The sequence below is a fragment of the Drosophila biarmipes genome, chromosome X, assembly GCF_025231255.1.
Source record: "Drosophila biarmipes strain raj3 chromosome X, RU_DBia_V1.1, whole genome shotgun sequence".
Taxonomy (NCBI): Eukaryota; Metazoa; Arthropoda; class Insecta; order Diptera; family Drosophilidae; genus Drosophila; species Drosophila biarmipes.
This window is the reverse complement of record NC_066611.1, coordinates 16,342,785-16,358,150: the sequence shown is the minus strand read 5'-3', so window position 1 is coordinate 16,358,150 and position 15,366 is coordinate 16,342,785. Positions and strand designations below refer to the sequence as shown.

The following is a 15,366-nucleotide window of genomic DNA, read 5'->3' as shown; positions in this document are numbered from 1 at the left end:
AAAATGCCATGGGTATGTCTAAACTTTAAAGAGCTTTTCCAAGGACCTTTCCATGTCCTAAAGTTAAACTAAAAGCAGTTTTTAAATTCCAAACTTCCAAACCTTTTTCTAGGCTTGAAACCTGAAAAAGGTTCCTACACTTTCAGAAAAGTTCTAGCTTTACACATGTAAAATACACAATTTTACTTCTTACTGAAAAGCGACATCTAGCGGCGTAAAAACCCTTTTAAGGTCTACATCTACACCTACTCAAAGAGTTTTGTATCAATGAGCTTCGGTTAAAACTAAAAAAAAATTTAAAAGAATTTTGAGTAAATTTCAAAGTTTTGTATGTTAGTAATCTGCAAACCATTTAAAAAGATTTTTTTGTCCAAAACCCAAGACCAAATGAAATATGACCTTCCAATTGGAATACAGTAGATTCGTCTTTATTGAATTTGATTTTTCTGTTCAGTTTTACATGCTATATAAACTAGTTTATTATTCATATCATTATTATTTATATTCGCATTATTTCGTGTTTCTCACTTCGGCGACATCCCGAGTGTCGCGCCCCGTTTATTTTGATAATTGTTTTCGTGGCTGTTTCCGTTTCCGTTTCCGTTTCTGTTTTCGCTTTCGTTTGATTACTTTTCAATCGCTTCGGTTCGTTTTGCTGGAAATGCGCTCAATAAGTGTTAAATCAAAAACACAATTACAGTTTAGCTTAATTAAAAAAAATACTCGTTACCATTAATTTATTTGGGCTTGTCGTTAATTGCATGCTCGTGTGCATTTATACAAGAAATGCTACAAAAAAATGTTTGCTTTTGTTTTTCTTTAGGTTTATTTTGGTTAATTTTCGTGTCTTGCTTTGCTTAGGTCTTAGAAAATGATCTCGAGGTTGCCGAAAAGTGTGTGTGCTTAAGTTTAGTATCTATGTATAATATATATATATATAACTATATATGGTTTTCGGTTTTCTATTTACTTTTGTTTATATGTATATTTTTGATATTTTTGCTGCTTTCTGTTTTTCTCAATTGTTTTTTGGGCACATTTTGCTAATTTGCTTAAGAATCTTCTTGAATCTCTGGTGACTCCCCTTCTGGTTTTTGTTCATTGCATTTTTTGGGCGGATTTCAAACTGAAAAACGGAGCTGGTTCTTCGTGAAAACTCAGGGATTCGGCTTGGTATCGGTTCAATGGATCGATTAATCGATCGGTGCTGTGTGTTAACTACGGTACTTGTTCTTGTTCTGGTTCTCCACTGCCATTCCACAGTGCTGAATGCATGTACTCTTCATAAACGTTATTATATTGTATAGAGATTTGTATATATATCTGCTGGCTAACACTATGTGGTTAATTCTGTTCTTTCGATCTGCTAAAATAACGCTCGACTCGGTATTCCTTTCGCTTTAAACATAATATTGATATGGTCTGGTTTTTGTTTTCGCTTGTTATTACTGATCTGAGCCATAGATTCGGTCTTTTTCTTCGCTATGTACATCTAGTATTTAGTGGGTGACAAAGAGGGGAGGGTAGGACAATTGGCAAAGTCTCAGAACTGGAGAGAGTGTGTGTGTGCGGAGTGTGTGCGCATATCACCATGGGCTTAAATTCATTCATATTCATATAGATATCTGTGTCTATAAGTTCTAAAAAAAAAAACAGAATCGATTACTCCTCACTCGGTATAAAAAAGTGGCGCGTTCGTGTTTGTGTGCTTCGAATTGGAAGGATAATTTCATATATTTCGTATTTACAGCTCAACTCCTTTGATTTGAATTAATAACCGTTGCCGCTTAAATTGCTTTCTTTAAAATTAATTACGTATGTGTTTCTGGAGCAGTACGGAGCTATGCAAAAAATTTCCACTGCCTACGTTGCTGCCATATGTGGCACATATATATGTACTTTTATATACTATATATATATAATGTGGGTCAGCGACATTCCCTCGTTAATATATTACTTGGCTAGCACCGCATATTGTTGGTAAATATAACTATTTATGGTATGTATAAAAATGCTGATCATGCATACATATAACTAGGTCTATATAGGCTTATGTCGGCTGGGTGCTGGGATTCCCCTTCGCGGGACTCCCAAAAGTATGCTATACAGTTTTGGTTTTGGTTTTTCTTTTCTGTTTCTTTTTTTTGGTAAGGGTGGGCTGCCGGGGGTTAAGGGTTAAGGGTTTCGGGTTTCGGGGTTTCGGTTATGGGATTACAAGAGATTGCGAGTACTTTCGTTCCTCAGCGGCATTTTCTGCGTTTTTTTGTGGTTCTTTGTTGTAGGAAAATAAAAAAGGATATCGATGGGTTTTTTTTTTCGTTTAAGAAAACATTTTTATTTGATAAAGTTTCGTTCATGTTCATGTATTATTGGTATGTTGTCGCTTGTGTCTCCGCTTTCCTTTCTTCTTTTAATATATATTCATATATATATATTTATAATATTTATATTATAATTACAATAAAATTAATAATAAAAATACGAAGACAAAAAAATTGTGTTTAAGAAATAATTAAAACTAAAAGTTGCGAACCATTTCAACGTGTCGTGTCGGTTGTGTCTCAGCTCAACTTTCTTTATCCATATTTTGTATATATTTTATATATATTTATTTATTACTCGTTTATCTCATATTCATATAGATGTAATTTATTCTTTAGCTAAAGCGTATGAAAATGCAAAGTATTTAACTCGTTAACTTAAACGCAAACAGGAGGAGGGGAGAAAAATGATAATTTAAAGAAGATCGTAACAAATTTCGCTGTCAGCGGGCAAAAGTTGTTTGCATATTTTTTAAAAATATTCTTACTTGCTTTTTTTTTGTTTGTTTTCAGTTTCGTTTCTTGTATAAATTTCGCTTGAAGACGCAAATTGTATTTTTTATTAGGTTTTTGAAATGTGTTTGGTATATGTTGGTAATTTTTTGCTCTTTATTTCTTCTTCTCATATATATGTATGTAATAATAATAATAATAACGCGGCAAATTTTGGGCCTATGCAAAAATGGTTTTTGTGTAGTTTTTAATTTATTTAGCTTTTTTTTTTGGTTTTGAGAAATCTGTTTTTTGTTTAGCTTAAACATTTAGCCTAGGAAAAAAAAGGTTTAAATATTTCTTAAAATTTGTTTTTTGCTCTTCTTGGTTTTCTGCGTTGTTGTCTCTTGTTCGTATAGGAAAACAGATTCATTTTTTTGTTGCATTTGTTTGCTTGTTTATTTTGTAATTTATTTAATATTACGATTACGTTGTAAACTTAGGTCTAGGCAAAAAAAATTGGCTGTCTTAGATTAGGGTTTTTGTGTTTTTTTTTTTTAACTTTTTCCTTTCTTTTATGTAATTTCTTTAGTACGATATGCGGGTTGTGTGTTTTTTATTTTCATCTTTAAATATTTTAGATTCACAGAAAAAAATTGTAGTTATTTATGCTAGGGTTTAATGCAAATTTAAATTACCGTTAGGCTAAGTTGATAAATTTTCCGCTCTTCGCTTTATATGCATATGTATAATTATATATAATTATGTATAGAATAATTAGATTATAAATAATTTAGTGCATTTTGCATGTTTATTTTTGCTATAATTATGAATTACTCAATTTGTGTTTGTGTGTGGGTGTGTTTGTTTGTTGTGTACGTGTAGTTGGTGTGTGGGTGTGTGTGATTTTTATGTAAATTCAGAATTTACAAAGTTTATTGTTATATATTTTTCTCGATTTGCCTTCCTTTCGTCATATTATTTATGTTTTGGGCAACAAAAAAAAGGGGGGAAATGTTCTGCCAGATGCATTTCTGCCCTGCCTTTAACTATCTTTTACTTTGGATTTTCACTCCACTCCTTCCTGCTGGGGAATCCCCTTTTCAATATCGGGTTTGCTTTGTTTTTTGTTTTGTTTTTTGCTTGAGATCAAAAGATAGTTAAACAAGTCGGTTGCTGAGGGTGGTAGTGGGTAGGATTTTCTTTAGGAAGAACGACAGCAAGATCATGTGCCTCGCGAGAAATCTATGTACACATCGTCATTTGTTTATGTATTTACACTTAACCAGCTAAACTGCTAATAATCATATAATAGTTTCTCAAAAAAAAAATATATAGAATAGAATTACGTGTGTAGTTATCAATCCTACCGCCTTTGCTTACAGTCTTCAAGTAGAAACAAATCGAAAAATCGAAATCGAACATCTTTGCAAGATCAAATCTTTCACTATCAATCGGATCTCGACGTTTTGGTTAAAGTTCTTCGGCAAGTCGGGGGTCTCTTAAATGGGCTTTCCTTCGTTAATACTTTTGCGCTGCTCCCTCGCACATCAACATAATCATCTGATCATCATAATCATCGCATAGCGTCTCTAAACTTTTAGCTACAACTATTACAACTCCTCAACCTAAGGCTACCTTATCGCCTACAACTAACGCCTATATTTAGTAGTTAATGTTCAATAGAAAAAAAACAAAAAAAAAATAGAGTTTTCTAGGGCCTACGTGCTATTTACTATATATATTTATATATATAGATGTATGTATATAATGTATGTATGTATGTCTCCGGGGTCCTCACATCGTTTAAACATTCAAACTTAATCACAAGTAAACGCGTTTCCATCTCCGCTCCTCACTACATTGCACTGAATTCATATTTAGTTTATCTAGTAATTCCAGCCGGCTGCCGTGGACGCAGCAGCTGTGGCCACCGCCGCTGTGGTGCCGCTGCTGGCGGAGCTACTGCTGCTGCCGGTGCTGCTCTCGCCGCTGGCGGAGGCTGCCGCAGATGCTGGCGGCGGTGGCGGCGGCGGGGGCGCCTGTGGGGCGGGCATCTCCTCGGAGGAGCCGCCACCGGTGCTGCTCAGCCGCCGCACCCGCACCATTCGCAGCTTCTCCTCGTTGACCACCTTCAGCTTCTGGTCGCCGGCACTGTCCTCGTTGTCCAGGCCACCCAGGCCCGACTGCTCCTCGTCGTCGTCCTCCTCCTGCTTGATGTGCACCTCCGGCTCCATGAAGCGCTGGTCGATCTCCAGCTGGGCATGCTCATGGTCGGAGTCGTTGCCGCCGTCCGCCGGCTTCTGGCCATCGCCATCGTCGCGTCCATACTCGGAGCCCTGCATCACGCACACACCGTTGATGATGCGCTCGTTGTCCGCCGCCGCGGCGGCTGCCGCTGCCACGGCTGCCACCACAGCACTCGGGTTGGTCACCGCTCCGGCAGGATTGACCCACTGCGGGGCGGCCGGCTTGCGTCGCGAACTTCGCACTGCATTGGACATGTAGGCGGCGGCGGCGGCCAGTGCGGATTTGTGCAACACCTTCTCGTAATCGGTGGTCTTGTCCTCCGCCTCCTGGCCCTCCAGCGACTCGTTGTCACTCAGATTGTGGCCACCGCCCTCGAGCTCCAGGTCATCCTGGTAGTCATCGCTGCGCTCACGCTTCAGCGTGGGCATCGACAGGTCCAGGCCGCTCATCTGCTCCTTGAAGGCCTGATTCAGGGCCTGCAGCTCATCGCCGCCCGAGGCGCCCACAGCGGCGGCCGCTGCAGCTGCTCCGGCTGCCGCTGCCGCACCGGGAATCCCTGCCAGACTGCGTCCCAGAATGGCGGCGGCGGCAAAGTACGGCGGATACGGAATGGGGGCACCGCTCATGCCCATGCGCTCCTTGTGCAGCTCCAGCAGACGCTGCTGCAGCAGGATGCGAAACTGGACGGGATCGAAGGGCGTGGCGCTGGTGCTCTCGCGGCTCGGTATCGGGTTATCCTGGCCCGCCGGGCCGTGCGGCACCTGTTGCTTCAAGCGCATGCGATGGTTGTGGAACCAATTGGTGATCGTACGCGTGGCCAGGCCCAATTCATTGGCCAGAAACTCAATGGTGCCCACATTGGGGTACGGATCCAGGGCGAAGGCCAGACGCAGTGCCTCCTTTTGCTCCTCGGAGAAGAGGACGCGCTGCTTTTTGCTCGGCGGTGCCCCACCGACGCCCGAGCCCACGGATCCGGGGCCGGGACTGCTGGTGTAGAAGTCATTGGTATCATTGCTGGAGGTATCGCTGCTGTTGTCCTGCTGATTGGGGCCCGTGCTGCGCCGCCGTTTGCTGGCCTCGCGTCGCTCGTTCTTCAGCAGCTGCAGCCGCTCCACATTGTTGGCATCGCTGAGCCACAACTGCATGCGGATGAAGGGCTCCCGGCCCTTGATGGAGAGCATGTGCCAGGGCTTGGGCTTGCTCAGCAGCTCGGAGACGGATCCCTGGGACAGGCCCAGGACGGCCTCGCCGAATATCTTCTGGCCAATGTTGTTGGCCAGCAGGGCCTCCTTGATCTTGGTGGTGATGTCGTGCGTGTCCAGGTCCTGGGTGAGGGCGGCCATTTCGTAGACGGTGGGTGACATGTGCTGGTGCAGGCTGCGCATCGCGTTCGTGCCGTGCACGGGCATCAGCATGGGCTTCTTCTCGCTGCTCGAGGCATTGGCGCTGCCCTGGCTGCCGGGACCGCCCGGCTGGGCGCCACCCGCCGACGGCGGCAGGCTGATGGCATGCTGCGGCGGCAGGCCGGGCGAGGTCAAGAGCATGCTCTGGTGGTGCAGGGCGGCTGCTGCGGCCGCGGCCTGATGGTGCTGCTGATGGGGATGCTGCTGCTGGGCGAGATGCTGCTGCTGCTGCTGGGCCAGGTGCTGCTGCGCCTGCTGCTGCAAGTGCTGCTGGGCCTGCTGCGCCTGCTGGGCCTGCTGCTGCGCCTGGGCCACCTGTTGCTGCTGCAACATGGCCGCCGCCTGCATTTGCTGCATCAAGTGCTGCGCCTGTGCCGGCTCCTGCAGCTTCAGCTCGCTCATCATCTTCTGCATGGGCAGCGAGGCGGCCTGCATCTTGCTGGCCAGCCCCTGGGGCATCTGCGGACTGCCACTGTAGCTGCCCGTGCGCATCAGCTTCTCGGGCGCAATCTTGTACTGGCTGGCCACCAGCTTGTGCACCGCATTCTCGTCCTCCAGGAACATCTTCATGCGGATGAAGGGTTCGCGCCCCTTCTGGGTGAGCATGTGCCAGGGCTTGGGCCGGGCCAGCAGATCGGAGACGGAACCCTGCGACAGGCCCAGCACCGACTCGCCGAACAATCGCTGCGAGATGGAGTACTGGGAGAGGGCCTCCTTCACACGGCGCACAATGTCCTCGGTGTTCAGGTTGTTGAACATGTCGAACTGTTGCTGGGTGATCGGCGGCAGCACCGCCTTGGTGGGTCGCTGTGGTGTACTGTGGTGCGGCGTCACCGGCGGCTGGGTGATCAGCGAGTTGGTGATGGAGGCCATGCGCTGCAGCGGACTGGCTGTGGCGGCGAACTCCTCGCCCTGGCTGCTCAGCGCCGGCGGCAGGATCGAGTTGCTCAGTGGGCTGGGTGCCGCCGAGTTGCTGCTGGCTCCTCCGGTCGGTGGTGCCGCCGTGGGTGGTGCTCCGGCGCCGGCAGATGGCGGGGCCGGTGGGGCTGGGGTGCCGCCACCCTCCGATTTGCGACCGTGCAGCGAGCTCGGGTAGGCATCATCGCGTTCGCCATCCTTGGAGCAACTGCTGCTGCCGGCACTGTGCTCCAGCGAGGATCGCTGGCCATTCAGCTTGATGTCCTTGGCGGCGGCGGCGGCCAGCGAGAGGTCCTGGGCGCCGTTGAGCACCTGCTGCTGCAGGGCCATCAGGCTCGAGAAGTTCGGGAACTGGGCCTGCGCCTGGGCGACCTGTTGCTGCTGCTGGTGCTGCTGCAGCTTGGCAATCTCGCGCTCGAACACGTGGCGCATATTCTCGTCGGCCATGGCGGGGAAGGCGTTGCCGGCTGCTCCCGGCATGCCAGCGGCTCCTCCGAAGAGCGAGGGCGAGAAGAGGAAGCTGTGGGCGAGAGAACAAAGTAGCCAATTTAGTAATGATTTGAAAAGGGGTTTGAAGTCAGGAGAAAAAAAATGAATAAAACTTAGCTCTTTTTCTTCTTGATTTTAAGAACATTTCATCTCGAATAAATGAGAAGTGCAATTATTTAATTGCGAACATTTGTTTTGGGCTTTTTTTTAGTTATCTTTTAGTTAATTAAACTAAAACTACTTTTATCTTTGTCTTAAAATCAAATTTGAGAGCACATTCTTCTAGATTTCAAGAATGCTTCTTCACGAATAAGTGAGAAGTTGAATTATGTAATTGAGAACATATTTTCAAATATCTCAAATAAATTCGAGACCTCTTTCTTCTTGATTTCAAGAACGCTTCTACTCAAATAATAGAGATGTAAAATTATCTAATTGAACACATTTCTTTTAGTTATATTATCAGACTGATCATCTATGTTTCAAAATCAATTAAAGTTGAGCAACACTTTTTGAGAGCACTTTCTTCTACATTTCAAGAACGCTTCTTCTCAATTCGGTAAAATAAACATTTCTTTTGATTTATACCCACCTTGGAAAAGCTGTCTCCCTGGGCGTGCGTGCGATGAGCTCCTGGTAGAGGCGGGCCATCTTGTCCTGGGCCAGGTCCTCGTGCCGCAGTCGCTGCTGCTGCTCCCGCTCCCGCTGCTCGCGCTCCCTCTCCCGCTGCTGGGCGGCGGCGGCCTGGTCGGCATTGAGGTGCTGGTGCTGCTTCAGCTGCTGCTCCACCTTGAAGAACGGCGAGGTGCAGCTCTGCGGCGGCGACTTGCTGTCCTCGTTGCTGTGCGAGTCCTCGCCGCCGTGACTGCGACGCTCCTGCTCCCGGTGCGGCACCACGCCGCCCTGCTTCATCAGCGACGAGGCCTCGCTGAGGATGTGGGCAATCCGGTCCTCGGACATGGAATCATCGCCGCCAGCGCCGCCGGCTCCGCGACCCGCATACTGCGGCAGGCCAGAGTCTGCAAGAGATGATGGGCCGGGGATTAGTATTTGTTGGAGCAGGTAGAGATCGTAAAGCCCATTAAATGCTGTAAAAATTTATGCCAAGCCGGTGCCCGTTTATATGGGGTATGCTCGCTCGATTGGCAGGACACGATGGCATTCTGGTATTTGGGGCCCGAACTCAAACCAGACCGAAACCAATTAAGCCATAAAGCGTTCAAAAAGCCAAAGCGAATTTGCGGCCATAAAGCGGCGCTGCAGTTCAAAAGGGCTCCCGCCAAGTGTCCACCGAAACGCCACGCCCCCGCCCTGACACTGGGGGGCAGGGGCTGCTCAATTACGGCCCGCCTGTCCGGCACAAACGCTGGACATGAATGGGTGTACAAAAAAAAAATATTTGTGCAAATTCCCCTCCCCACTTTTCCGGGAAAAACTCCCCTTGCCCATCGGTCTCTCGGACCTCAAATAGTTGTTCGATGCAAAAGCGTTGCGCTAATTTGGCACGCGCCAAGCCTCAAACCCTGGGAAAAATGCTCATCGAAGCGAGCGTCCAGGAGTTGAATAAACGAAACGAAACGAAACGAAACGAAACGAAATGAATAAATGAATGAATTCAATTGCAATTGAGGGGGGGCGGCGGTCAGAGGAAATGCAAATGGGTGGGGGGCGAAAAAAAAACGCAAATCGCAACGATAAAGGGCTGGCGAAAAAAAATTGTAAAACTGAAAATTGTTTTGCTGAAATTCAATTGAAAAAGCGAAATGGAGAAGCGTTTTGCTTTTTGGCCTTTTGCCTCTCGTGACAGAGAATCGAGTGGTAAATTGCAAAATAATCACACAAGTGGTTCGGGCCGACCAACCTACGCTGTTCCCACTCACAACTGGCGCCCAAACACACCCACTTGCGGAATGGCGCCCAAACAGGGACCATTGAGTTTCCTGTGTGATGTCCTGCGGCATGTTTCTGTGGCTGCCACAGCAAAAACATCAATCAGCCGCACACGTTCAGCGGCATGGAACGCAATGCGGCCCCGGGGACGCGGTGGTGGCGAGCGAAATGAAATAACTGAAAATCGCTTTACAATTGCCAAAGCATAATCGATGCCCAAAGGAGCAAACACTTGGCCGCAAAAATAAAAATGCAAGAGTCCAGTTGGCCAGCGGAAACGGAAATCAACACATGAATGACAAATGTCCAGGCACCGGCTAACGTTTCCTCTTTCCTCTTTCCTCCGCCGCCTTCCCCAACATCCTGGCCGACAGCCATTGAAGCGAGAGATTTGAAAAATAGGTGGAATAGGAACCCACGCCCCATAGCCGACGAGTAGATGGATAAGGGCGATAAAATGGCCAACTACAATAGATGCCATGGATTTTCGCCAGCCATTTGCGTTGCCAGGGCATAAAAATTGGAAAAATGATATTGTGCAGGAGTGATTTTTTTCCTATCTTATGTGTGGACTGCTGCTCCTTGTCGTCGCTTCATTTGGGGATTACAAAGTGTTTTTGTGTTATAAAGTCGAAGATGACATTGATGACACCTGGAATGACCCAGACCATAGATGGTGGGGTCAGACACAGACAGCTTAAGCGGTCTTAGCGTACGATGCTGGCCAAATGGAGGGTGTTGGTGTGGTCTATGGTCTAGCTGGGCATAGGGCACTTTAAGGTAGGTGATCTATAAAGCTGAGTTTAAGAGTTGCCCCGAACAAAATCGTACTTTAAGTAAGTAAAGTTGAAACTTTTTCTTAAGTAATTTCCCTGTTTATTTGTAATGTTACCTCATTCGAGTATTTGGCCAGAAATTAAAGCGTCTCAGTCTCACGTGGCGCATTCCATTTGCCGAGCAGACAAAGCCGTGGCCCCTCCTGCCCTCCTGGAAATGTATTTTCCAAAGGACTTTCTCCCCCTTCCAGGGGCCCGCAGTTTTTTGGCCCAACTTTCGCTGCCGCTGCCATCCTTTATGGCCATCATTCAACTTCTACTATATATATTGTAGATACACACATTTATATTTATATGGAGATATAGATAGCGCGGTGGTTCGGTAGTTGGGCCAGCAGATATGGATATATATTTGTCGTTACCGCTGGCCACTTTTTTTTGTCTGCGATTTGCATTATTTTTTCCGTTGTGCGGAAGGAGGACCCGGACCCCTTGGAATTTGAATTTTTTGTTTTGTAATTTATTAGAGAGGAACATGTTGACCAAATTGTCATTCAAAGGGATTTCGGACCGGCAATATGCTATCACATTTGTCTAGCGCATACATTTCTCCCCGAATGTATATAGATATGGCAATATGTAAATATCTATATCGTACCATTTTTATATGACAATCTATCCCATCCCGCACCCCTGGCACCCAATTTGCTTGATGAATATTTGCCTTTTATAACAAATCAGGAGCCCAGGAGCCCAGACAGTGGGGTGAAGTGGCTGCCTCAGCTCCCGAAGGCCTTGGGGGCGGGTGGGGGCCTTGGGGTTGATTCGTTTGTTTTTTATTCTAATACAATAAATATTTGCCAGCACACATACTTGAGCATGTCGCGTCGATGCGAAAGGGTTATATATTCTCATATATAAATACAAAGGGGGATGGTGCAACATATAGGAGGTCGGAATTGAACGGCACATTGAAATTGGCACACGCACGCAATTTGCATTAATTGCAAGAAAAATTTTCTAATTAAAATGCCAGTCATTTGTTTTTCACCGACTCCTTGGGGCCCCCCTCCACCCCCCCACCCCCTTTCAGGTGCGTTGTTGTGCCCGGGTATTAGCAAAAGTGTCAATTAAAAATGTGAAAAAAGGAAAGACAGGGGAAGCCCTGGTTGAAGAAGTGCGCCTTCAAATGGAATTGGAAACGAAATTGGAGGCTTCTTCTTCTAGCCGAGCGGCGAGCAAACGTAGCATGTGCAATTGAAGGGTTTCGACAGGACGAAAGGAGGTCCTTTGCCCCACATGTGGGTTCCTGCTGCACTGCAGAGAGGCGTCACCTGTTATCAAAAAAAGGAATGGAGCCCATTTAACCCACCGTCCTCCGGCACCTTCGCACTCATTGTTTGTCCTGCAATTAAGCAGAAAATATGCGAGAGAGAGACGGCCTACGGGTGGTGCGAGGGAGAGGGCTGGCGAGAGAGACAGAGACAGCAGCCAGGAATTTTCCTTTAGGGGGGAGGCTCTGGGGTGGGAAATGGGTAACGTGCAACAACTTTGTCTTGCATTTTAATTTGTTTTCGTCATGATTTCGCATTGTTCGGGCCACCCCCCTTCCCTTGGCCACCGTTGTCAAAGTTCATTACAAAGTAATTAGCTGCCTTATATGCAAAATAAGAAGCACAAAAATCACAGAAATCAAGCACGAACACGACATGTGCAACATTCTGTCTGGCTCGGGAAAAAGTTTCCCATTTAGCTTATATATTATATATTGTATTTTATTTATTCTTTTATCACCGTATTTTTTCGGTTAGTCCTCATCAAATTATTAGCACTCCCTGATCGGAGGCCATTACTCTTCGGCCGGGGCTCTTTCATTCCTGATTGCCTCATTTCGTTCATCACAAAAGATATCAAAGAAATTCAAAATAAAATAAATTTTAGCTACCCTCGCCGCGGCTTGTTGTTCTTCTTGTTGCCGGCGATCGTCAGATTTATGAAAATTGTTGAGCGAGCTTTATGCTAATTTATGCGTATTGTTTGGCCGGCCCACGCAGTCAAACCTCCCCCGACCAGGCCGAAGGAAAGTAGAGGGAAAACCACCTCAACTGTCTGTTTTTGTCACCGCAATGAGTCGCCACACTTAGGCGATGCCACAGTATTTTAATGGCCCAGCGCCGGTCTCTTAGGGATGTCACCAACGGATCGATACATAGAGTATCATATCGATAAATATATTTTTTTTAAATATATATGCTTAAATAGGTATATTTAAATCTGTACAAATTGTAAAGCGCTATCTCTCTTGTTTGTATTACAAATCATTAGGAAAATACAGGATTTTCGATCTGAAACCAATGTTATCGTTCTGCTAGCGACTTTATATTTTTTTCGATAGGTTTGCCCGCCCAACTATCCCCCACACAGGTATGTGCCTAATGTGTATAAATAAAATCAAATAAAACGGCATACAATCGGGAGGGGGCCAAGAGTCGCGCGAAGGCGAAGGAATTGATACGCCCCGTTGGTCACTTAGTCAGAGCAATATCTCCCAGTTTTTCTTCTTTTATTTTCCCCGTGTGGCATCAACACCCATACACACACACGCACACACACACTCTTAGCCCGCTTTATGGCTTGTGACAAATAATTTGTGAAGCGGCCGCAAATAAATGTGTGGCAGTCTGCCTCGCTTCTTTGGTTATTTTTTGTTTTTATTCAGCCGCATCTTCGGGCGTTTGGAATGCTTTTGTTTTGTCGAAGCCCGTGTCTTTCGGTGTGTTCTATTCTTAGGCACTCGCACTCTTTTTTTTCCCATTATTTTTGTTTTGGCCTGGCCCGCGTTGGCCTGGCTAAAAGCAAATAAACGACTACGACGGTGTCTGCTGAAAATTATGTGTTAATATGCTAGTATTATTAGCTGCTACACTGGCTCCGTGAGCCTCCCACTTCTCCGGCTCTGAAAAGAGGGAAACTCCCCTTTGTCATTACGTATACGCCGCGTAATTTCTTCTTTTTTTCGCCACATTTGCCTTGGCTTTGAGCGCCCTGCTAAACGAGTTTCAATTGAGCACTTAACTCTCCCCTGGTCTTGCCTATTTTCCTAGGTTTTTTTTTTGCGTTCAGCCAAAGTCCTGTCAACAGTTTTTTGTGCGCTTGTGGTTCGAGGCAAGTTTACTAAAGGGGGAATACTAAAAACAAAAAAAGTGCCGATAAAAGAATCAAACTATAAGGTATTCATTTTCCCTCCTAATTAATATTATTTATGTTTTAAAAGTTCGATGGGCCCAGCTAAAAACCCATGTAGATGGTAAACGTAGCCCCCAGCCTTTTATTGATATTGCCCTGTTTTGAACTCTGGCACCCCACGGCTGCAGTTTAATATGCAACAATTGTCGTTAAATGTGGCAAATACAAAAAAAAAAAAAACGAGGAAAAAAAGTAGAAGGCAAATAGAAGCCGGCAAAGAAATAGGGAAAACAAACCGAAAACGCAAAAACTTTTGCGTCAAGCCAGTGGTGCTCTGTCCCTACGCCACGAAGCCACCCTAGGCCACCCTAGAGCAGGCTATGCCACCCACTGCCACCCAACAGCCAAGCACCCACCCCCCCCTGGGGCCAGCCACAAAGACGACTTCAAACGCTCGGCACGTCAGCGTTTTGCATGCCTCGTTGAAGTCAGTTGCAGTTGCTATTTGTTGTTGCAGTGGTTGTTGCTCTGGTTGTTGCTGTTGTCGCCATCGCTGGTTGTTGTTTACATTTAATTCAACTTCACGTTGTTCGCTATATGTATGCTTATTTTGTTGTATTTCATTTTTTTTGTTATGATTTTTTTCTGTTGTATTTTGTTTCAAGCCTTTCACAGACCAATTGTCACGGCAGTCGTCGCGTCGAAGCCGCCCTAACCCCACTTTTTTGTACCGCCATAACCTCACTTTCCCTCGCCCTAACCCCACTTTTTTAACCGTTTCGTTCATAACGCGCTTTAAACAATTACAATTCAAAATTCATTGACGCGCATCCTGGGTTAACTTTTGCCACAATGACTTCAAAGTATTGTTAGCCAACCGAGTTGACAGGGGCGCCCAGGCAGGGGGGGCTGTTGAGAGTTCACTTGGAAAAAATTAGGATCGACCATCAATATTACACTAATATCACCTATATCAGCGAATTTATTTTTCAAATACTACCTTTCCAAATGGTTTCTAGAAATGGGTTGGTAAAAAAAAACTGCCGGATAACCTTTGTTGCACTTTAGTCGTTGGGCCTCCGCAAGCCCACCACCCTTAACCCCCGGCCGGCCAACTTTAACCCCCCGCCCGGCCATCAGCAACTCCTCTCTATAAACAGTCACAGTTAGTTTAGCTGCCATGAGTAATCGTCATAAATTAATTGTCAACATTTGCATGCACTTAGACCAACACACACACACACACGCACAGTCACACACATTTGATTAACTTTGTGGCAGGTGAGGAAGGGGCGTAGGCACAAATGTGTGGAGGGGGGCGGCTCCGCCAATGCGTGCTGGCACTTTAAACATACTTTTGCATTGACATATTTTCGCTTTTTCCGCCGCCAGAAAGTTTTCCGGCCATAAAATTGATGACTAATCAATAAGGGAGCGGGAAACCAAGACAACTAGATAACAAGAGCAGGCCACTGGCAAACTTAAGTTCGACTGCGTCCCCTACAAATATAAATCTCATATTTTCAAGGAAATATTGAAAGTATAATTATGAGATGTTCCTGTTTCTAGAGAGCTCTAAAGATATGTACCCATTATAATGCGGTTCCTAAGATCTACTGTGAATGAAAACCCAAAAAAAAAAAAAAATAAACAGGGAAAAAAAATTCGAAAAACGAGACAAAATGAAACGAATTCCTGTTC

The 15,366-nt window shown here is 45.7% G+C and overlaps 1 protein-coding gene across 3 annotated transcripts in view; it reads right to left on the bottom strand.

Moving 5' to 3' along the window:
• Positions 1-3,185: 3,185 nt before the first annotated feature.
• LOC108022014 (homeobox protein cut) overlaps positions 3,186-15,366 on the bottom strand; it is a 73,613-nt gene continuing 61,432 nt past the window's right edge. For all 3 annotated transcript variants that reach the window (XM_017090854.3, XM_017090855.3, XM_044093461.2), the window contains exons 6-7: positions 8,406-8,832; positions 3,186-7,844 (exon numbers count right to left, since the gene is read on the bottom strand). In XM_017090854.3, coding sequence (XP_016946343.3) covers positions 4,643-7,844; positions 8,406-8,832 — 3,629 coding nt within the window. In that variant the 3' untranslated portion in view covers positions 3,186-4,642. The remainder of the gene's footprint in view (positions 7,845-8,405; positions 8,833-15,366) is intronic.